This window comes from Sceloporus occidentalis, unplaced genomic scaffold (assembly GCF_023333645.1).
Source record: "Sceloporus occidentalis isolate IW3139 unplaced genomic scaffold, rSceOcc1.0.p SCAF_3, whole genome shotgun sequence".
NCBI classification, from domain to species: domain Eukaryota; kingdom Metazoa; phylum Chordata; class Lepidosauria; order Squamata; family Phrynosomatidae; genus Sceloporus; species Sceloporus occidentalis.
The window spans coordinates 120,224,318-120,244,283 of NW_028316983.1; the positions used below are offsets into that span (position 1 = coordinate 120,224,318).

General features: G+C 41.0%; 1 protein-coding gene across 2 annotated transcripts in view; it reads left to right on the forward strand.

The window, feature by feature from the left end:
- Window positions 1–19,966, forward strand: part of LOC149316638 (tenascin-R-like) — a 539,652-nt gene that overhangs the window by 425,532 nt on the left and 94,154 nt on the right. For both annotated transcript variants that reach the window (XM_089515968.1, XM_089515969.1), the window contains exons 5-7: window positions 5,712–5,975; window positions 9,979–10,094; window positions 15,278–15,428. In XM_089515968.1, the coding sequence (XP_089372094.1) occupies window positions 5,712–5,975; window positions 9,979–10,094; window positions 15,278–15,428 (531 nt within the window). The remainder of the gene's footprint in view (window positions 1–5,711; window positions 5,976–9,978; window positions 10,095–15,277; window positions 15,429–19,966) is intronic.

Sequence of the window (19,966 nt, forward strand, 5' to 3'; positions counted from 1 at the left end):
ACATGCCCCTATGCTTAAAATGCCCTACACACTCCCTAGCAGCCTTGTGGGGGCTTTTTAAAACATCCATGCTGAGACATCCTCATCGGGGACAGCTGAGGATTTCATGGCTACCATGACAACAATAGGCTGGTCTCCATTATTGCTGGGACCCCTGACCTCTTCAGGTTGGTGGAACCAATGCACTCCCAGGTTTCTAGGGTGCGCCTTGGACTACAGAAGGGAAGAGGAGCCCCTCTCACTTGCACCCACAGAGCTGCTTCTGCAACTGTTGTGACAGCCCTGGATCCTGGCTCATTTGTGTATTCATACTCATTCAGACTAATTCTCCCCAACTGCATCTATACTTTCAGGAACAACACATGTCTGGGGCCTATTGCTTTCTAAAGAGTGGCATTATAGATATGGAGCAGTGTAAAGGCTAGAGTTCAGGACTAGGAGTTGGTGGCTGATGGTTTGGATCATTTGGTGGGTGACTTGTTCCATGGGCTGCACCTGGGACTTGAGAGATCAATGAAACCTGGTGGGTTATCTTGGGCCAGTCACTCACTTTTAACCTAACCTACCTCATAAGAAGTAGGCATGCGTCTATGAAAGCTCATGCTGCCAACTTCTTTCTTACAGTTAGTCTCAAAGGATCTCTTTACGTACTACCTTATAGGGTGGTTGTGGGAATAAAACTAAGAGAAGAGCCATGCATGATACTTTGAGCTCATAGGAAGAAAAATTGGGTATAAAAGTAATGTAAAATAAATAGTATTTCTAAGAATGACCAAAAGCTTATTTGAAAGTCAGTAAATAGTAAAGGTCACATACTTGGGTTTGGAGCTTTTTAAAACTAGTTATTGTAGCCATCCTATGGGTGTGAATTCACATACAAATGCCTCCCAGGGATACAACTACAGTAGCACTGGTTCTGGACAGTTCAGTAAATTTTCTGTTGCCAGTTAGACTTCCAATTGACTTTTCTACTTGTCCAATGAGATGCATGTCACTGTAATTGTTTCTTTAGCAATACAATTTTGGAGGAGACAGCAGGACTGACTATTAGGAAGAACCCTTCACAGAAAATTGCACGTACACTGCAGAATTACCCAGTATGTTCTTGGTTCTTAGTCCAGCAAAAATATTGACAGTTGTGATAGGATTCAGAAAGGGATGGGGAGAGAGAAGAGGAGGCTGTTTGTGACAGGAATTTCTGAAATCATAGTATCCAGACATGTCTATATCAGGACAACTAATTTCAGTCTTGCAGGCTCTGGGGTTGTTGTTGTTTTTCTGAAGAGAAGCCCCAAGAATTTGATTAACAATTTTAATTTATTAAGTCAGAATATAGATTTGTGATCTATTAGTTTTGGTTATGCAGTATTATCAAAGTCAGAGGTGCTTTACAGAGTATAAGGTGACATTTCTCTGACCTAAGAGAACATCAGAAGTTGCCTTATTGTGGCTCAGACCACTGGTCCATCTAGTCCTGTGCTGCTAACTCTGACCGGCAATCACTTTCCAGGAAATCAGCCAAATTCTTTCTTAGACTACTTGCAGATCCTTCACTTACCAAGTACTGAGCTGGCCTGCCCCTTCTTAGTTTCCAACACCACACAGGTTTGGTTGTGTTCAGGGTATTGTGTAATATTGTAGCAACCAGGGTGAGGAAAGAAAATCAAAAGCTACACTCTCCCTTCTCATTTTCCTTGGTAACTAAAGATAATGCTTTGGAAATGCTGTTTTGGGGGGGAAGTCATCCTGTGCTTTAGATGTTCTGGACCATTAAATTATCTAACTTAACTAAGGTTAAAAACCTAGACTATCATACACATAAACAAGAGTGATATTCTTTTTTAAAAAAATTAAGTTACTTCTCCTAGTGCAAATCCTTGCCATAAACCCTCTATTGCCTTTCCTGGTGGCAGGTATTTCCCCCCATAAGTCTACATGTATAAAAGGTTATAGACATATTTATTTATTCAGGTCTTCTAAACACAGCAGATAGAGGTAACAAGTAAAAATGGAAATAATAATAATAATAATAATAATAATAATAAAATTTATTTATATCCCACCTCTCTACAAAATGCAATCGTGGCGACTTACATGATTAAAATATACAATTCAAACCCTCAACCCACCCACCCTTAAAATACAATTAAACAATGTAAAATTTAAAACATAAAACATACTTAAAAAACAATATAATATCTGTGGAAACAGATGAATGAAGAAGCCACACTTTATAATTCTGAAACTGGACTCAAACCTTGATTATATTTACACTGTACAACTACAGTGGTCCCTAGGCTTACGCAGGGGATCTGTTCCAGATCCCCCCCGCGCGTAAGCCGAATAATGCATAAACTCAAGTCCCATTTGATTGAATGGGGCTCATGCTCATGGCACGGGAGAGTGTGCACACCACTGGTGTGCACACCATTAGTTCTCCTGTCACACGGTTTCCGCGTAAGCAGGAAGCCGTGTATGGGGCGCCCGCCTATAGCATGGGCGCACTGTATATCAATCCCCTATGACTTTAACTACTATGGCAGTATCCTATGGAATCCTGAGGTTTGTAGCTTAGCAAGCTATTCAGAAGTCTCTGTAGGTAGGCACTAAGAACTTTATCACACAGGGCAAAATCAGGGGTTTAAACAGGGATTATCCCATGAAAATCACATAATCGCAATTAAGATTTTCACACACATCACAATTAAAGCATCATTATCCAGGGAATAACCAGCAACAAATCATGATCGTGTGATTTTCGCAGGATAATCACTGTTTAAACCCCCAATTTTCCTCCAATTTCACCGTGTAATACAGTCCTATGTTTTTAAACAGAGAACTGAGTCCCTCACCAAACTACAAATCCCAAGAGTTCACGAGAGGGAGTTATGGCATTATAGTTGAATCAACCTGCAATAATTGTGCAGTGAAGATACATCCTTTTGTCTCCTCACCAGAGAATCCAAAAAGCTGTGCAGTTCCCTGACACTTCAACTAGCATCCTAAGATCTGGCAGCCTTAATTATTCTAACAAAGACCAGGATGTTCTATAATAATAAACCTCACAGCTTTAGGGATGACCCCTATACTCATTTAGGTAAATATAACTATTACTTACTACTTCACTGGCCCAATGACCATGAAGTTCATTTCAAGACAAAGAGGCTGCAACTCTGTGCCTATTTGCCATTGTGCAGTCCTGCACAATCCAGTTGGCTTATTGTTGAGTAGACAGACACTGTATAGTCTTGCCATCTACTGCTACTTTTCTGCACATGTAATATTGTGTGCTCTCATTTTATTTTGCTCCAGAAGGAACAGTGGAAGCAATGATCTCTTCCCTGTCACAGGTGTGATAGTGTTACTGAGCACAAAGAGAACCCAGGCTGCAGAAAGTTCTGGTTTACTTTAGGGGGTTCGTGTTAGGGTAAAATTTTGGTCTTAAGAAGCAGCAGTGGGCCATTCTCTCTTACCTAATGAGAATATGATTATGGGAGGCAGTGCCATGAGCAAACACAGTGGCGTGCCCCAGAGTTTAGAAGTTATTGTGACAAGAGTAGTTTGCTCTGGCTAATTAAAAAGCTGTACTGTTCAGTGTTGACAATGACATTTTTGATATTTGTTTTCCTGCATACACAAGGAAAGACCAAGAAAGGCACTCTTTCCCATCTTACTATTTACAGTAGTCTGCACATACGCAGGATTTTATAATCCCAAATGCCCATTGGTTATTAAAGCTAATCCTTGTTGTGCCAAAGGTTTCTCAAAAGAGAGAAAGCTCAAATATTTCCACATCTTCTTAAATTCGTTTTTTTTTTTAATGCAAGGCCATTTCCAGACTATCTTGTAGTTCCTGTGCTTTTCTCAACCACAGATAGATACCCTTTTTCTACTTCATTTCCATTTATGCACAGATCCTCTCTCAAAATTTCCCCACCTTATTTGTGAGCAAAGAAACTGGGGGCAGCATGGGGGAGATGTTTAAAGGCAGGGGAAGTTCTGTTGTAGAAATACTCCAGCAGTTCTTAGGACAGTGGACTGGTTATTAGCAATGGCAGTAGTTTGTCTTTTCCTTCACTCATCTCCACTGTGGCCCAGAGCTATTTTTGCTATTGCTGTATGTGGCAATTGCAGCAAGTGCACTCACAACCTGGCCACCCTTTTGTTTTCTCCACAGTGCCCCAGATCTAGAATTGTTTTAGGGCATTGTACAGAAAAGATGGTGACCACCACAAAAAGATAGTGGAGCATATTTGAGGGAAATTTTGTAAAGTTTTACCTGAGTGAGTAAAGACAATAATCTCAGAAAATTTATTAGAAAAAGATGTCAGAAATTTCAGCTCAGTTTAACCTTTACAAGCTAGGAGAAGACTTCTTTCACAACCTCCAGGATTTTTCTCTTCTCCTCCTCACAGTAATGTTAACATAACATGTAGAGCAGAGGTGGGAAGCGTGGGGCCCATAGACCACATGGAGCCCGCAGTGCCCACCGAGAGGATAAAAAAATTCCAAAGGCCCTCCATCACATTTTGAGACCCTAAGCTTCCAACTTTTGCAAAAAAAAAAAAAATAATAAAAAAAAATTCAACAAGATCTACCCCAAAATGCCTTCTAAGGGTTGTGGCGGGCATTTCCAGCATGTTTTAGGGCCACCTCTGGCCAATGTAGGTCCAAGAGAGCCATTTAAAAAACAGCACACACAACATGATTCCTGCTTCGTTCCTGTTATTAAACAATGGTCTAGGAAAATCCAAAAATGTGATAAAGATTCCCCTGTATCCTCCTAAATTAGAGGGTATACAGGACCATTTTTAATGTACAGTTGGCCCTTCTTATACACAGATTTTTTATACATGGATTCAAGCATCCACACTTTGAAAATGTTTTTTAAAAAGTATAAATTTCAAATATCAAACCTTGATTTTCCATTTTTTATAAGGGACACCATTTTGCTATGTCATTATATTTAATGGGACTTGAGCATCCACGGATTTTGTTATCCATGGGGGATCTTGGAACCAAACCCCAGCGTATAACAAAGGTCCACTGTATATAATTTTATTTATTAATTTTTAGTAGTAGATGAGATGAGGGTGTGCAGCTCTCCAAGGTCTCCTGGGGTGCTAATGCACGCGCGCCTCCCCCAATCCTTCCACATTTGCCCCCTTCTGTTGTAGAGCAATGAGAATGACATTTCTCTGATTCACAGGGATGATGAATGGAATAACATCAGGATCATTTGTATGCCCTCCAAGTCATGTGGAATTGGAATCCCTAAAATTCTAAACTTTGACTTCATAAAAGCAACTTTCTTATTTCCAAAGCTGGCACAAATAGTTTGAGAGTGTTGTACAGCTAAGTGAATACACCAAAATTTAAAGTGTGGTGATGACAAAGAAAAGTGCTTGAAAATATGTGTGTCATGCAGGAACATTAATTAAGAGCAGAAGCCAACCTCAGCTCCCTTGGTAAGACATCAAGGCGGCTTACAGTGTAATGCATGAAATGATCTGGGGCACCCAGTCTTATGGAAGTTTACATGGAAACAGAACCCAATAAATTAGTTAGAACTTACTCTCTGAAACCTCTCTAGTATGCTTAGATATACAGGAAAAGTATGGAAGGGAGCACAACTCAAGGACATATTGCTGTTTTTGGTGAAATTGGCTTATCACCTTACCTCATACTTTGAAATTTGCCTCTTCTTCCAGTTGCTCCACCAGAGAGTCTGCGTGTGGCTGCAATCGGTGACAGGTCCATTGACCTCGAATGGGATGGGCCAATGGCAGTGACTGAATATATGATTTCCTACCAACCAGCAGTGCCAGGGGGTCTGCAGCTTCAGCAACGGGTACCTGGGGACTGGAGCAGTGTCAGTATCAAGGAGCTGGAGCCAGGCCTGACATACAACATCAGTGTCTTTGCTGTTATCAGTGACGTGCTCAGTGCCCCTGTCAGTGTCAAGGTGGCCACCCGTAAGTATTGCATGATTGCTCTGTGCTGGTACATGCCATTTCAGGTTTTGAACCTGAAAGGATTGGTTCATGGAAGCAAGGAGATTTTATGAGTCAGAGGCCAAGCTTCACATTTATTTAAAGGAAAACTCATATATATAGGTTTGAATTTTGAAAAAACAAAACAAAATGGACAAGGGGGGTGAGACTGTGTTTGAAGATCATTTATTATGGGCCAGTTTCATCTCAAAATAACCAGAGAGTGCTCTTAAAAGATAATGTGATCTGTAATGGGCTGGGGAATTGAAGAGGAACTGCTTAAAAGTAGCCTGTGTCTTCACTTACATGGATGGAGGTGTTCTAGTTTATTTGGCAGAAAGGAACCTATCAGTCAAGAGAACCCCCTGGGCAGTTCAGTGCATTTGGCTTCACTGGTAGGTGACAGGCTTTTGTGCTTCAGGCTTAGTTGTCAGCAAAAAAAAATTGCTAAAGCAAATTTGGAAGGAGAAATACTGATAGGGATGTCTTAAAACATTTCACTGAAATCAGCAAAATCTCTCAACTGGGTTTAAGGCAAGTATAGAGCTTTTCTTAATTACAATTTTAGGTGGGTGCTAAAACCTTTCCTCTTTCTTCTTCCCCTTCCTTAAACCAAAGGATAGGAGACCAGGCACCTCAAATAGTACATTGATGCTGTGAGACAGCAATGACATCTATATGCTCTACACTAGCCTGCCCACCCCCATGTGTGGACTAAACCAGGGCTGAGACAGGAGGAAACTTGTACAGATTAACCAGGCCAAGCAGCCCAGAAAGAGGTCTGCGACCCAACTACTGTATATACTCAATTATATGTTGACCTCGTGTATAAGTTGAGGACAAGTTTGGGGACCAAAAGTATGGGTTTTGTCATAACCCATGGATAGGTCAAGGGTAAAACTTGGAGGCTACTTCAGTCTGTGTATGTATGTGCAGAGCAAGAGAGACTCTAACTGAGGTTTTTTGCTTCAGCGTTTCAACTTTGGTTTCACCCTTGACTCCCCAGACAGCAGCAAACAGTGCAGGCAGGAGAAGGACTCTGTTTCTTTAACAGCAATTAATCACCCAGGACTCTTTTTGCTTGGCTCAAGAGAAAAGGAAACTCTCTCCTGACTGCATGGGGAAATCTGAAAAAGCTGCCATCACATTACCATACTGCCTCATAAATATGTTGATCTGGGATTTGGGGGTCAATTTTGGGGCATAATTTTAGACGTACAGACGAGGATACAGTATGTTACATATGTTTTTGTCTTTCTGGCCATGGGAGCAAAGGATAAATGTACTTGCACTTCCAGCTGGACAGACCTGCAGCTGGCAAAGAGAGGGAGGGTTTTAAAAGTTCACAAGCTCTCCAGCCTGCTCCCAGCAGCCCTGGAAAAAAACTACTCCATTGCCATTGGTGCAGTAAGAATCAATGAACAGAGAAGAAAAACAACTGGGTAAAGCCACTGCCAATTGCAGTGGGGAGTTGAAAGATAAATAAATGTACAGATTCCAAGGTGCAGATGCCGGTCAGGATACCCAGAACCTCTGTCTGATTGGAGGCATTTCTTTCCACTGCCTTGCTGCAACAAGACTGGCCTTTTTTGTTGTAGGGTTGGTATAGGGTTAGAGTTACACAACTAAGTTTCATTGGGTTGAAGCATCAGGCAAGCAGAGATTCCAGACAGTCAAGGAGATGCACTGTTCAGAAAAAGAGAAGTTTATAGAGAGAGAGCTGATGTCTCCAAAAAGAGAACATGGCAAATGCAAATTATAGCTTCAAACAGTGCCATGTGTATACCATGGCAAAAAACCAGCACTTTATACTGTGCCTCCACAAGTCAAAGTAGATGCCTCTTCTAAGCTTTCCTATATTCATCATGAAACACCAGTAACTGAAATATTCATTTCCAAAAGCAGACATGTTAGTATAATTGAGAAAATAATTTGAATCCTAGTGTGATTGCAGTTTGCTTGCACTGTCAGTTTGCTTGCACTGATTGAGATAACAATTTAAAAAGTTGTCCAGAGACTTTGAGGTGAGTTGTACATTAATTCAGGGATTTAGATGCTGTTCTGTTTCATCTCAAGTTGAAAATGATCATGAACATGACTGAAATCTCAGGTTACACATATGACGCTTGGATTCAGGTTGTTATTCTCCCTTACGAGCCTGTCAAGGGGATGGCTTTTCTCTCTACCACTCCAGCCTAACAGACATGTGCGAAGGGAACAAGGGAGAGGGCCTTCTTGGTACTAACTCACAGGTTTTGGAATATAAAATCCTAGAGATGCTAAACTGCCTTATTCCAGGATATCCTTCCAGCAGAAGGTTATTTGTTTTTGATAGACTTTAGGGAACTGATTGTTTATTGAGAAAGGACTTATACTTCTGCTGCATTATTTTAATAGATTTGTTTTTGAAATTACTTTTATATCTTAACTCTTTTATGTTTTTATAGATGTGATCTGTATCTATTTTAACTTTGTAAGCTTCTTTGAGTCCCAGGGCTGAGAAAAAGTTGGGAGAGTAAATAAGTAAAATGGATAATAAATTACCTGGAGAATGCAGAAGTGAGCACAACCCAGAATCCACTCCAAGCCCACACTAGATGATATCAGATAGTACAAAAGCTCAGATATGGTACAAAACGTGGCTTTGACAGCAGTTTGTAGTGTAAAGAATCTTTTCCAAGTGTGGTGACAAGCATCGTCACCAATGCCACGTAGATATACATCAAGCTGCTATTGAAAAAGACAGCCATAGGAGCTGGTTGGAAAGCTGGCATTGCCAGGCCTTTGCAATACCTTGCCTGTGCAGAGATGTGAGATATAACTTGTGAATCAGCAGGCCTGAAAACTATTTCTTAATTGAAACAAGTATTCAACTGGGTGAACCAGAGGAGAAGCAACAAAAAATGAGACAGTTGTTTGTGCAGGCCTGCAGCATCCAATCCACTTTGCTTTTGGTTGCACCTTAGAAATCCCAGTACCTTTTTGTCCCTGAATTTCCTCCCTGAGAACTACTGGCAAGGCAGCAGAAAGAGGTCTCAGCTGACATCTGTTCAGTTCACTCAATTAAGCTAACACAAAAGCAGGCAATGGCTTCCATTCTCAGAGCAGACTCACACATTACACTTGAGAGGTTTTAAGCATATGTTTGAAAATGTAAAGTATAAACAACAGACAGGAAATCTTGCATATACAATTATGTGTATACTCATTAGGGAGCCAAGATGGGCTAGCAAAGTCTATCAAAATATTGTCAGTGGAAAACCCAGTATGTGGCTGTTATGTGGGGGAAAAAAGGCTATTTTTTGTTGAGCACAATTTAAAAGTTAGAAAATAAAATGTGGCTGCAGAAGCAGGATATCAACAGCTTGTATAGTTTGTACACTCCATTTAGTCTGAACCACTGGAACTTACACTGTTTCCAGGACCAAAACAAACTCCAGCACTTCTTCCAGGATGGCCAAGAATGACCTTCAACTCCCAGTATTCCTTATCATTGGCTGTAGTTACTAGGGCCATTAGGAGTTCCACTTCAGCAGGCCTGGGAGGATTACATTCTGGTGACTGCTGCTTAACTGGACACACAACAATCCATCACAGAGACTTTGCAAGGCAGTTCAGTGAAATCACTAGATTAGGCACTGCTGTAGTTCTCCTAATAGAACAGAGATTCATGTTCTCATTCTTCCTTGGGAGGAGTTTGATTCTCACAGATAGTCCTTTCTTCTGCAACTAGCACTTTACTTGAGGCAGAAGGCTTTGTCCCTACTCTGAGTCCTGTACAGCAGGTAACCAATCAGTATACAAACTAGAGTAGGTATTTTTTGTGTGTTCAACATGTGTAGAAAGTTTTTTTTCATTATACCCAGCCTGCTCCTCACAGTTCTTCAGATAGTGGAAAGTATTGATATTGACTATATGTTTACAACTGAAGTCCAGCTAACACAGTCTCTCCCACCCCATGCCCTTCTTCATCGCTCTGTTCCAGAACTTTCTACTCCACAAGGGCTGCAGTTCAAAACAATTACAGAGACCACCGTGGAGATGCAGTGGGAGCCCTTTTCCTTCTTGTTTGATGGCTGGGAGATCAGTTTCATTCCCAAGGTAACAATATGGTTCTGAGCTTTCTTTCTTCCATCAGGAGTACCATCCCACTCAACAACTGGGGCCCAAGTAGGTAGTAGTGCTTGGTTTCCAGAGTTGAGTGTGAGCTGCCCTGGCCACTGGCAGTATCATTCAGATCAGCTGGAGATAGGCAAGGTCAGAGATTGACAAGCAGCTGGAACAAGTTCCCATATTAAAAAAATTACCACTCTGTACTTGTGTCACTGTGTGATCTGGATACCATGACTTGATATATGGAACTCTGGTGGGCTGCTGGTCCTACTTGGCTACCATGGCTTGACCACACAGCCTTTTGGTCCTGCCCATCTGTAGGAATCTAATATAGTGAAAGCTAATTTGGACATTGCATTGTTAGCATGAATGCCAGTATTATTCTGTTATCCCACCCATAATGTATTTCTGAAGAATCTCAATACTTACAAGATACTAGCACAAACTTCCCATGAGAGCTAAATTTAACACAGTCGTATTACATCATGATTTCTACTCCAGCCAAATAGGAAACATGGGCCTGTTACAGACTGCCAAAATAAAGCTGCTTCGGGTCTCTTTGGAGGTATGCTATTTAAATGATGCATGGGTCCTAAGAGTCCGGAGGTCGCGCCAAAGCCACACTCCATTCTTAAGCACTGGAGTGTAGCTTTGGTGCAGCTTCCGGATTCTTAGGATGCATGCATCATTTAAACAGCATACCTCAAACGAGACCCGAAGCAGCTTTATTTTGGCAGTCTGTAACAGGCCTTGGTCACATAAATTAGTATGGAAAGAGACCTTATAGCACCTTTGAGACTAACTGAAAGAAAGAAGATGGCAGCATGAGTTTTTGTAGATTTCAGTCTGCTTCCTCAGATGCATTTGATGGAGTGGAAAGCCAGGGAAAGACCTATATATGCCATTTGTGTGTGAGAATGTCAATTCAAATTCAAAATCCTTTGTGTATGGAAATGGCAAATCCAGTTTCAATGATGGTCGTTGATGGACAAAAGCAGTAAGGAAGCTAAAACCTGAAGAAGAGTGGATGAGTGTGGATAACAGAGAAGGATGTGACGAACAGGTGAAGGGTGCCCCATGTGGATGGGGTTAGATAATGCTGAAATGGGCATAGTGCCCATTCAATCTATTGCTGGTGGTCTGTAGTCTGTGGATAATTCCAATTCTGCTCTTTCTCTTTCCACTCCACCGAATGCATCTGAGGAAGTAGACTGAAGTGTATGAAAGATGCCAACTTCTTTCTTTCAGTTAGTCTCTTTACCAGGTCTACAAGATCTCTTTACATACTGGTTTTACAGACTGACACAGCTATACCTTTGAATTCTCCAAAATGAATTAGTGCAAGGTTGAAGAATCATCATTCTTGGACTACGTGTTCATTTTATTTATTTAATAGTTTTGTTGTATCATTTTTCTATGCAACCATGTTAATTTTCTTAGTAACCATTGGTCATGTTCAAAATTATTAATAAAAAAGTTATCTTTATATTCCATCTTATACATTGTGAATCCAGGATGGCTTACAGAAATTTATTCCGTATCCACCTTTGTTGGAAATAGGCTTACAGTATAAATGTTAAGTCTGGATGGTTTGAGGGGAAAAAGAGGGCAGTCTAAAAATAATGAATTCTATATGCCTCCTAGCATGGCTTTTAAATCCATCGTCGTTGATCAAATTTTGGGATATTGTGGAAGCATTACACAAGACTTCTTTATCTGAGTGAATAGTAAGGCAGGGCAAAATGAGCGTGTGAACATGCAGACTGCAGGCAGTGCTTAGTCATTCAGACCACCTCTCTTAAAAACTGTTCCCAGAGAATATGGTTCTCTGCCTAAAATTGGGCTGGTTCAAGATATCCCACAATAATGACTCTAACTGATACCTTCATTACAGGAAGCTGCCATTATCACAAATTTTCTATTGTGGGATGCTTCTAACGTGGTAGAAAAAAATGTCAAATTCTGTGTGAAGGATCAACTTTGAAATGCATTGAAAATGGCCAATATTGGAATGTCTTTGTAAAAAACAAAAACATGGTGCAGTCATAATTGGAATACTGGCTGACCTTTTTCAAAACAGTGCCTTTCCACTATGCATTCAACTGGCAGGTGCTATGATTATATTTTAAGTCAGAAAGAAATCCAATCAGTTATTTAAGAAAAATCATATGAAAAGCCAACACAGAATATACTGGAATAAAACAAGCTGAGAAAAACATCCCCTTGAAACACCAGAAAAATCAGGGAAGAAAAGGTGTCAATTCCAGGCTAAATGTATGATCTTCATCATATTGTGTACTGCTCTACTCATCCATCCCCACATTAGCAGCCAGCAATACAGGATGGGAACTGTGTGAGGTAATAGCAGATCTTTGTGTATTCCTTTATTGCATGTTAGAGCTGCAATAGTACAAGGGTGCTGGTTTTGGCCATCACAGCCCATGTTCTTCATTAACCTAGTTCAAGCCATAGGTTCAAACAATGTGTTGAATGAAAATGAAACTTAGGGCCTGAACAGACAGGGCAAAATAAAGCTGCTTCAAGTCACTTTGGAGGTCTGCTGTTTAAATGATGCATGCGTCCTAAGAGGTTGGAAGCGATGCCAAAGCCATGCTCCAGTCCTAAGGACTGGAGCACAGCTTTGGCATGGTTTCCGGCCTCTTAGGACACATGCATCATCTAAACAGCATACCTCCAAAGTAATCTGAAGCAGCTTTATTTTGGCCTGTCTGTTCAGGCCCTTAGACACATAGGCCTGTTACAGACTGCCAAAATAAAGCTGCTTCGGGTCTCTTTGGAGGTATGCTGTTTAAATGATGCATGGGTCCTAAGAGTCTGGAGGTCGCACCAAAGCCACACTCCATTCCTAAGCACTGGAGTGCAGCTTTGGTGCAGCTTCCGGATTCTTAGAATGCATGCATCATTTAAACAGCATACCTCCAAAGAGACCCAAAGCAGCTTTATTTTGGCAGTCTGTAACAGACCATAATTACTTATTAAGACAAGTCCTGTTTTGTTTGCAGTAAGGAAGCATGGGTTGATGCTAATGGTGATTCTGCCAAGAATCACCAGCATAGCTGAGTCATAGAGGTGTGAAAGCCCACAACAGTATTAGCAATAGCTTTAAGGCTGAAAAAAAGGACAAAATCAGCAGAAGAACAAAAACAAGAGGTTGAGAACTGATGAAGATAGCTTGAGTTTCACATTGGTTCTTAAATGGCCAGAGGGTGGAGTGTGGGGGAGGGGGAGGGGGACCATTTTACAAGTTCTTGATTATTGATTGCTTGTTCGCTTTAGCATTCTCTCTCTCTCTCTCTCTCTTTCACACACACACACACACACACACACACACACTTCTTATAAGCAAAAGTTGTTTTTTTAAATCTGTAAGCCCCAAGATATTCTATTCAAAATCAAGGTTACATTCTTGCTAGATAAGACAGTCTACAAAGAACAAATTATAATGCAAATCTTACCTGAGGATTCAATGAATAAGTAAAATGCACACCCATTTCCAAATAATAATGAAACAAATCTCTGGGGGTGAGACTAGATACATCTATTTTATATTTGGATGGGAATGGATGAATAGACTAATAGCCTGATGTCAAGGGTAGCTTAGAGTTCCCAAATGACCAGAAGATTGGTTTGGCCTACTCTTCTAACTTTAACAGCTGGCTGAGCAGTAGGGATTAGCAGAGCTCAGCCTTTAACTCCATTAATATTGGCACATCAAGCTAGTATGAAAAGGCATAGCTGCGGGAGCAGATTGAGTAGTTGGCAATCCTGTTTGGTGGGAAAGCAACACAAGCAGATGTAAACTATTGGCACAGATAAACAAGCTTTCTGCTGTTCTTTACGAAGTCCAAATGTCTCCTGCACCAAGATGTGAGGGTGACATGGATGCCATTTGACAATGGGAGAATAGACAGATACTCAACTTCACACATTTCTTTTAAAATGCAAAAAAGCAAAGAAAAAATAGGAGAGGGGGGGGGGGGACACTGTTGTACTTTGAGATTTCAGACCAGCTGATTTCTTACCAGCACAAGGAGGATCCTTATTGATATGTTAAGATGTAAAAACTACTCTTCACAAGTGCAGTTCATACGGGACCAGTGGGTACTTATTCAGGAGGACTGCATCCACTGCTAGGGAAAGAGTCTAACCTGTCAGCTACCATAGATTGGGATCTGTGGGATTCAATTCCTGTTTAGCCATGAAACTCACTGGGTCACCTTGGACCAGTCAACCACTCTCTCACTCTTCCTTTCTGGAAGAAAAGGTGGGCAGGAGAAGCATTAAAAGATTTTCTAAAAAGAAACTTTTTTGTCAGAGGCCTTGTTAACTGGAGTATGCCTGTATTCTGAACATAAACTGGAGAAGAAGATTGCTCTGTATTTTGCCTGACCCCTTTAGCATAGAGGTGAGAAACCAGTTTGCAGACTGCCCGTATGTTTTGATTAACAGGGCAAATAGCTATTTATAGAGGAGATAAATTTCCTTAAACACACACAAGCATACCTTTTCCTACTCCACAGTCCCAATTTGGAGCCCACAATTCTCAAAAGAATGTAAAGGAAGGAAGGGGAACCTTCTAGGTTGCATTTAGATGGGAGCAAAATCAGCAGTAAAGGTCTGTCTCCTCTCCCATGGAAAGAGAAATACTTTTTTTCTTTTCTTTATGTTAACCTTGATTTCTGACTTTGTCACTCTCACACTCATACACACATACATACACATTCTCATTTTCTACTCTTGGGCTGCTAGAATAGAGACAACTCACTCATGGAAGGGAGGTTGAACTGATGGCTTGCAGAATGATTTTAAAATTAGGCCACTTGAAATGATGGTGTCCCAGACATTCCATCCTAAGTTGCCCACCCTAGCTTTAAACTTGAATATTTAAAGAGATCGGGATGCATTCATGCATCTCTGTCATAACATGCAGTTTGGCCCGAAGGACTAAGAAAAATGAGTCATGTTCGACAAACTGAGTATGCTAAGGAAATTAATCAAAGGTTGAGAAGTCTTGGGGCTTATTTGACTTGCATGTGAAAACAGAACAATCCAGCCATATATAAGAGGAAGAGAGAAGAACGACTCCAAATTTGTATCACCAATATCACTGCTTCTTTCAAAATCTGAACCTACCTATTTTATGTTTTCAGGACAATGAAGGGGGTGTAATTGCACAGCTTCCTAGCAGTGTGACAACCTTCAACCAGACGGGGCTGAAACCGGGTGAGGAGTACACAGTCAATGTGATAGCCCTCAAGGAACAAGCCCGAAGTCCACCCACCTCAGCCAGTGTGTCAACTTGTGAGCAACCAAAAGCTATCATTCCTATATCAGTTTATATATTAACAGCATTTTCCTTCCATGGTCGGAATAGGTTCTACTGAAGGCTGTTCATGGAAAGCAAGTTTGGAAGAAGCCACTCTTAAATAAGTTACTTTCCATCATTTCCTTTTTCTGATGATGAAGGTATTAATAAGTCACTTAACATAACAAGGGGACAGCTTCACTCCTTTTGTAGAGTAACTCTTAACTAGGTTTATAGTTGTTTCAGACATTTCCAATGAGGAGGTGTCTTAAGAAACTTGGATAGATGACTAAAGAACTTTCCACTGGGCTAGGATTTTAAAGGGACATGTACAAGAAATGGAAAACAAGGAAAATCATTAAAGAGGAATTCAAATGAATAGCCAACATATGTAATTATTATTATTATTATTTATTTGTATTCCGTTTTTTCGCAAAGTAATCAAAGCAGATTCCAACAATATAAATAAAACATCAAAGAATTTAAAATTACAATTTAAAAACCCCAAAATCTGACCCCAACCCCCATCATAAAAACAGTGATCAACCCCTAAAAAAGATTAAACATCAAAAAATTTAAAACTGTCCAATATGAATACACTAAAATTTCCGGCAGATTAGCGCTAGGGAGAAAGTCACACATGCTAAAAATCAGAACAACCTCAAGCTTGCTAGAGAGGTTAAAAGCAATAAAAAGGGGTTTATTTTGTTTTGTTTTGTTTTGTTTTGTTTTGACAATAGCAAAAGGAAGAACAAGATAGGGTTGCTGCATGGGGAAGGTGGGATAGAGAAAAAGCAGAACTACTCAATACCTTCTTTGCCTAGGTTTTCTTCCAAAAGGAGAACAGTGCTCAACCTGGGGGAAATTGCACAGTAGGGGAATGCAAGACAGAATAGACAGAGATGTAGTACTGGAATACCTAGCTACGCTAAATGAATTCAAGTCTCCAGAGCCAGATGTACTTCATCTAAGGCCATAAAAAAGAACTGGCAGAATTAATCTCAGAACCACTGGCAATAATCCTTGAGAATTCCTGGAGAACAGGAGAAAAGGGCAAATGTTGTTCCCAACTTCAAAAAGGGAAAAGTGAGGGCACAAACAATTAACAAACAACAACAAAAACAGTCAGCCTGGTATCGGTATCAAGAATGATTTTAGAGAAGATCATTAAACAAGCAGTCTGTAAGATGCCAGCCACAGATGCTGGCGAAACATCAGGAATAAACTCTTCTAGAACATGGCCACATAGCCAGAAAAACTCACACAAAAAAACTGTAGTCTGTAAGCGCATAGAAAAGAATGCTGTGATCACTAACAGTCAACATGGGTTTCCCAAAAACTAGTCATGCCAGACTCATCTTATGTGTCTCTTTTTTTATGGAGTTACAAACTTGGTAGATGAAGGGAATGCTGTGGATGTAGCATACTTTGATTTCAGTAAAGCCTTTAAGAAGTTCCCCCATGATAGTCTTCCAAACAAGCTAGTAAGATGTGGGCTAGACAATGTTACTGATAGGTGGATTTGTAATTGGTTGAGCAGCTAAACCCAAAGCATGCTCACCAGTGGCTCCTGTTCATCCTGGAAAGAAGTGACCACAGGGTTCTGTCCTGGGCCCAGTCCTCTTGAACATCAGTTCATCAATTACTTGAATGTTGGAATAGAGGGCATGCTTATCAAATCTGCAGATTACACCAGATTAGATTACTAACACCCCAGAGAACAGGATGAGAATTCAAAATGAATTTCGGCATGGGGAAATATACAGTACTACATTAAGTCAGGGAAAAAAAATGAAATGCACAGATATAGGATGGGGAACATATGGCTTGATGTCAGTGCATGTCAACGGAATCTAGGAGTCTTAGCAGACCACAAGCTGAGCAACAGTGTGATACAGCAGTTGTAAACGCCAATGTGACTCTAGCCTCCATCAATAAGAATATAGTGTCTAGACTGAGGGAAGTAATAGTAGTACTCTGTTCTGTTTTGGTCAGTCCTCACCTGGAATACTGTGTCAAGTTCTGAGTGCTACAGTTCAAGAAAGATATTGACAAGCTGGAATGTGTCCAGAGGAGGGTGACCAAAATGGTAAAAGGTCTGGAAGCCATGCCCTATGAGGAGAGACCTAGGGAGCTGGGTATGTTTAGCCTGAAGAAGAGAAGGTTGAGAGGTGATATGATAGCCATGTTTAAATATTTGAAAGGATGTTATATTGAAGAAAGAGCAAACTTGTTTTCTGCTGCTCCAGAGACAAGGACATGGGGAAGGGATTTGGACTACAAGAAGAGATTCCACCTAAACATTAGGAAGAATGTCTTGACAGTAAGAGCTGTTCAACAATGGAGTATGCTGCCTCGGAGTGTGGTTAAGGCGGGTTACAAACGGCCCTCAAGGGGCCATTTTCCCACCACCGCCATTCACTGCGTAGGGAAGCCCCAGCGTCCAGACCGCGAGGCTTCCCCGTGCAGCGAAAAAGGAGCGCTGAAATGGCGCTCCTTTTCGAAATGCGGAAGTGGCGCCGCGAGGGGCAGAGCTCACCCTCGCGGCGTCACTTCCGCTGTGACACGTCTGGACGCACAGTGTCCAGGATGTCAAAATGGCGGCGCCCATGTGGATGGGCGCCACCATTTACGACGCGCTCCATGCGTACTGGGAGGAAGGGCCATGAGGAAGGTAAGAACCTTCCTAACCCTAATACGGCCCTTCCTAACCCTAGTACACACAGAACGCGTACTGTATGGTGGTTTGTAACCCGCCCATATTTCCATTTTGGAGGTTTTTAAACAGAGGCTGTAAGAGGTGCTGTGACTGTGTGTTCCTGAATGCTTGCAGTTGAACTGGATGGCCTTTTTGGTCTCTGCCAATTCTATGATTTTTTGACTGCAGCCTCACTTACTGCAGCAGGAATATTGTGTAGCACAACATGCAGGGTTGCACTATGCTGATTTGTTTTTGTTTTTTTGTTTTTTGATGCAACTAAAAGTAACAATTTTGTTACCTTTAGGGAACAGGAAAGGATTTTGTTGTTAACAATTTTAACTATTGTAGTAACAATTTCTTCAGGCCGTGGAACTATAACCAATTACTTTTAAAAGCAACCTTCTATGTCATGCATAGGAAAATGATACTCCTACCTCTGGATGTCAGATGTAGACAAACAGTACAGAACATCTGTTTCCTTTATCTTTATTCTGTACTTGTGGGTTTTCCACAAGTGTTTGTCTGGCTGTGCCTCTGTTGAGAAAGTATGCTGCACTAGGCTGACCTTTGGTCTGATCTGCTAGTGCTTGTGATATGACCAGTGAATTAATTTCAGCCTGTGTTTGTTCATAGCTGAGTGGCTGAGTAACGTCTGACCTATGCAGCAAAGAGGATTTCATGTATGCACCTTCATTCCTCATAATCACATTTAATGGTTCCATTCATTAAAGCCCATCTTTAGGAAAAAGAAATGTACAAGCAGCTTTGCAAAACTGTCAAAGTGGAGATGCACCAATAAAGCTGATAATTATAAAGCCATCAGTAGGCTTTGGATCCAAGGCCAGAAATGCATGCCAACTTAGTACAAGTAGGCTTTTCCCTCTGACAGAAGAGGGTGTGCTACACAATAATCTACAGTCCTGAAACAGATCTTGTTCACCCTCACATTATGTCAGCCAGAAAACACATTCCTCCGTCCACCTCCCCCCCCAATATTTTTTACAGATTTGTCTCTGTTGCTGTTTGAGAGCATTATGTCAGACGTAGTTTGCTACTGACATCTACAGACCATGCTACGCAATGACCCCATATTTAAAGTGAGCTTTTAATGGACATGTTTCCCAAGTCTTCTGAGGAACATTCCCTCCCTCCCTTCAACTGTGAAGGCATGGCATCATGCTCAAAATGGTAGACTGTGAAACAGTAAGAAGGAGCCACTCTCCACAAAACCCATTTCCCTGTATGAGTCACTTTTCTGGCCTTGTCTCCTTCATGGAAAGAATCAAGCTTCAAAGAAAAGATTCATGCAGTTTACCAGGATTGGATAATAGAACAGTATCGGGCCCCAGCGGTGACACATGAAAAGATACGAGCAGTTAATCTTGCAGAGATGCAGCAGCCAGCCTACTCTCTGAGTAGCCTACTATGGGCCTTAATCGTTTGATTAATTTCTGGAAGCACACAATTCAGACATGTATGGGACAGGGCCCCCAGAATTGTTTTAGGTTTGTGGGGGCTCAACTTGGACAGGCAGGCCATTATTCCTTTTGACTACTTGCAAGTACATTTTTACAAAACGAAGAAAACACAAAATACATTGCATTGCAGCAACAATCTATTTGAAGCAGGTGGCAATTTGGCTACTATGAGAGCAATGGAAAAATAATAAAGGAATAATACTGTCCGTAACTGAATAAATAAAAATGAATCAATACAATTAAGCAAAGTGAATAAATATGAAAGGCCCTATTAAATGAAAGCAAAGTTGCCTATAAGGTCATTCACCCATCCATCCATCCATTCATTTATTTAAAGGATTTATATCCCACCCTT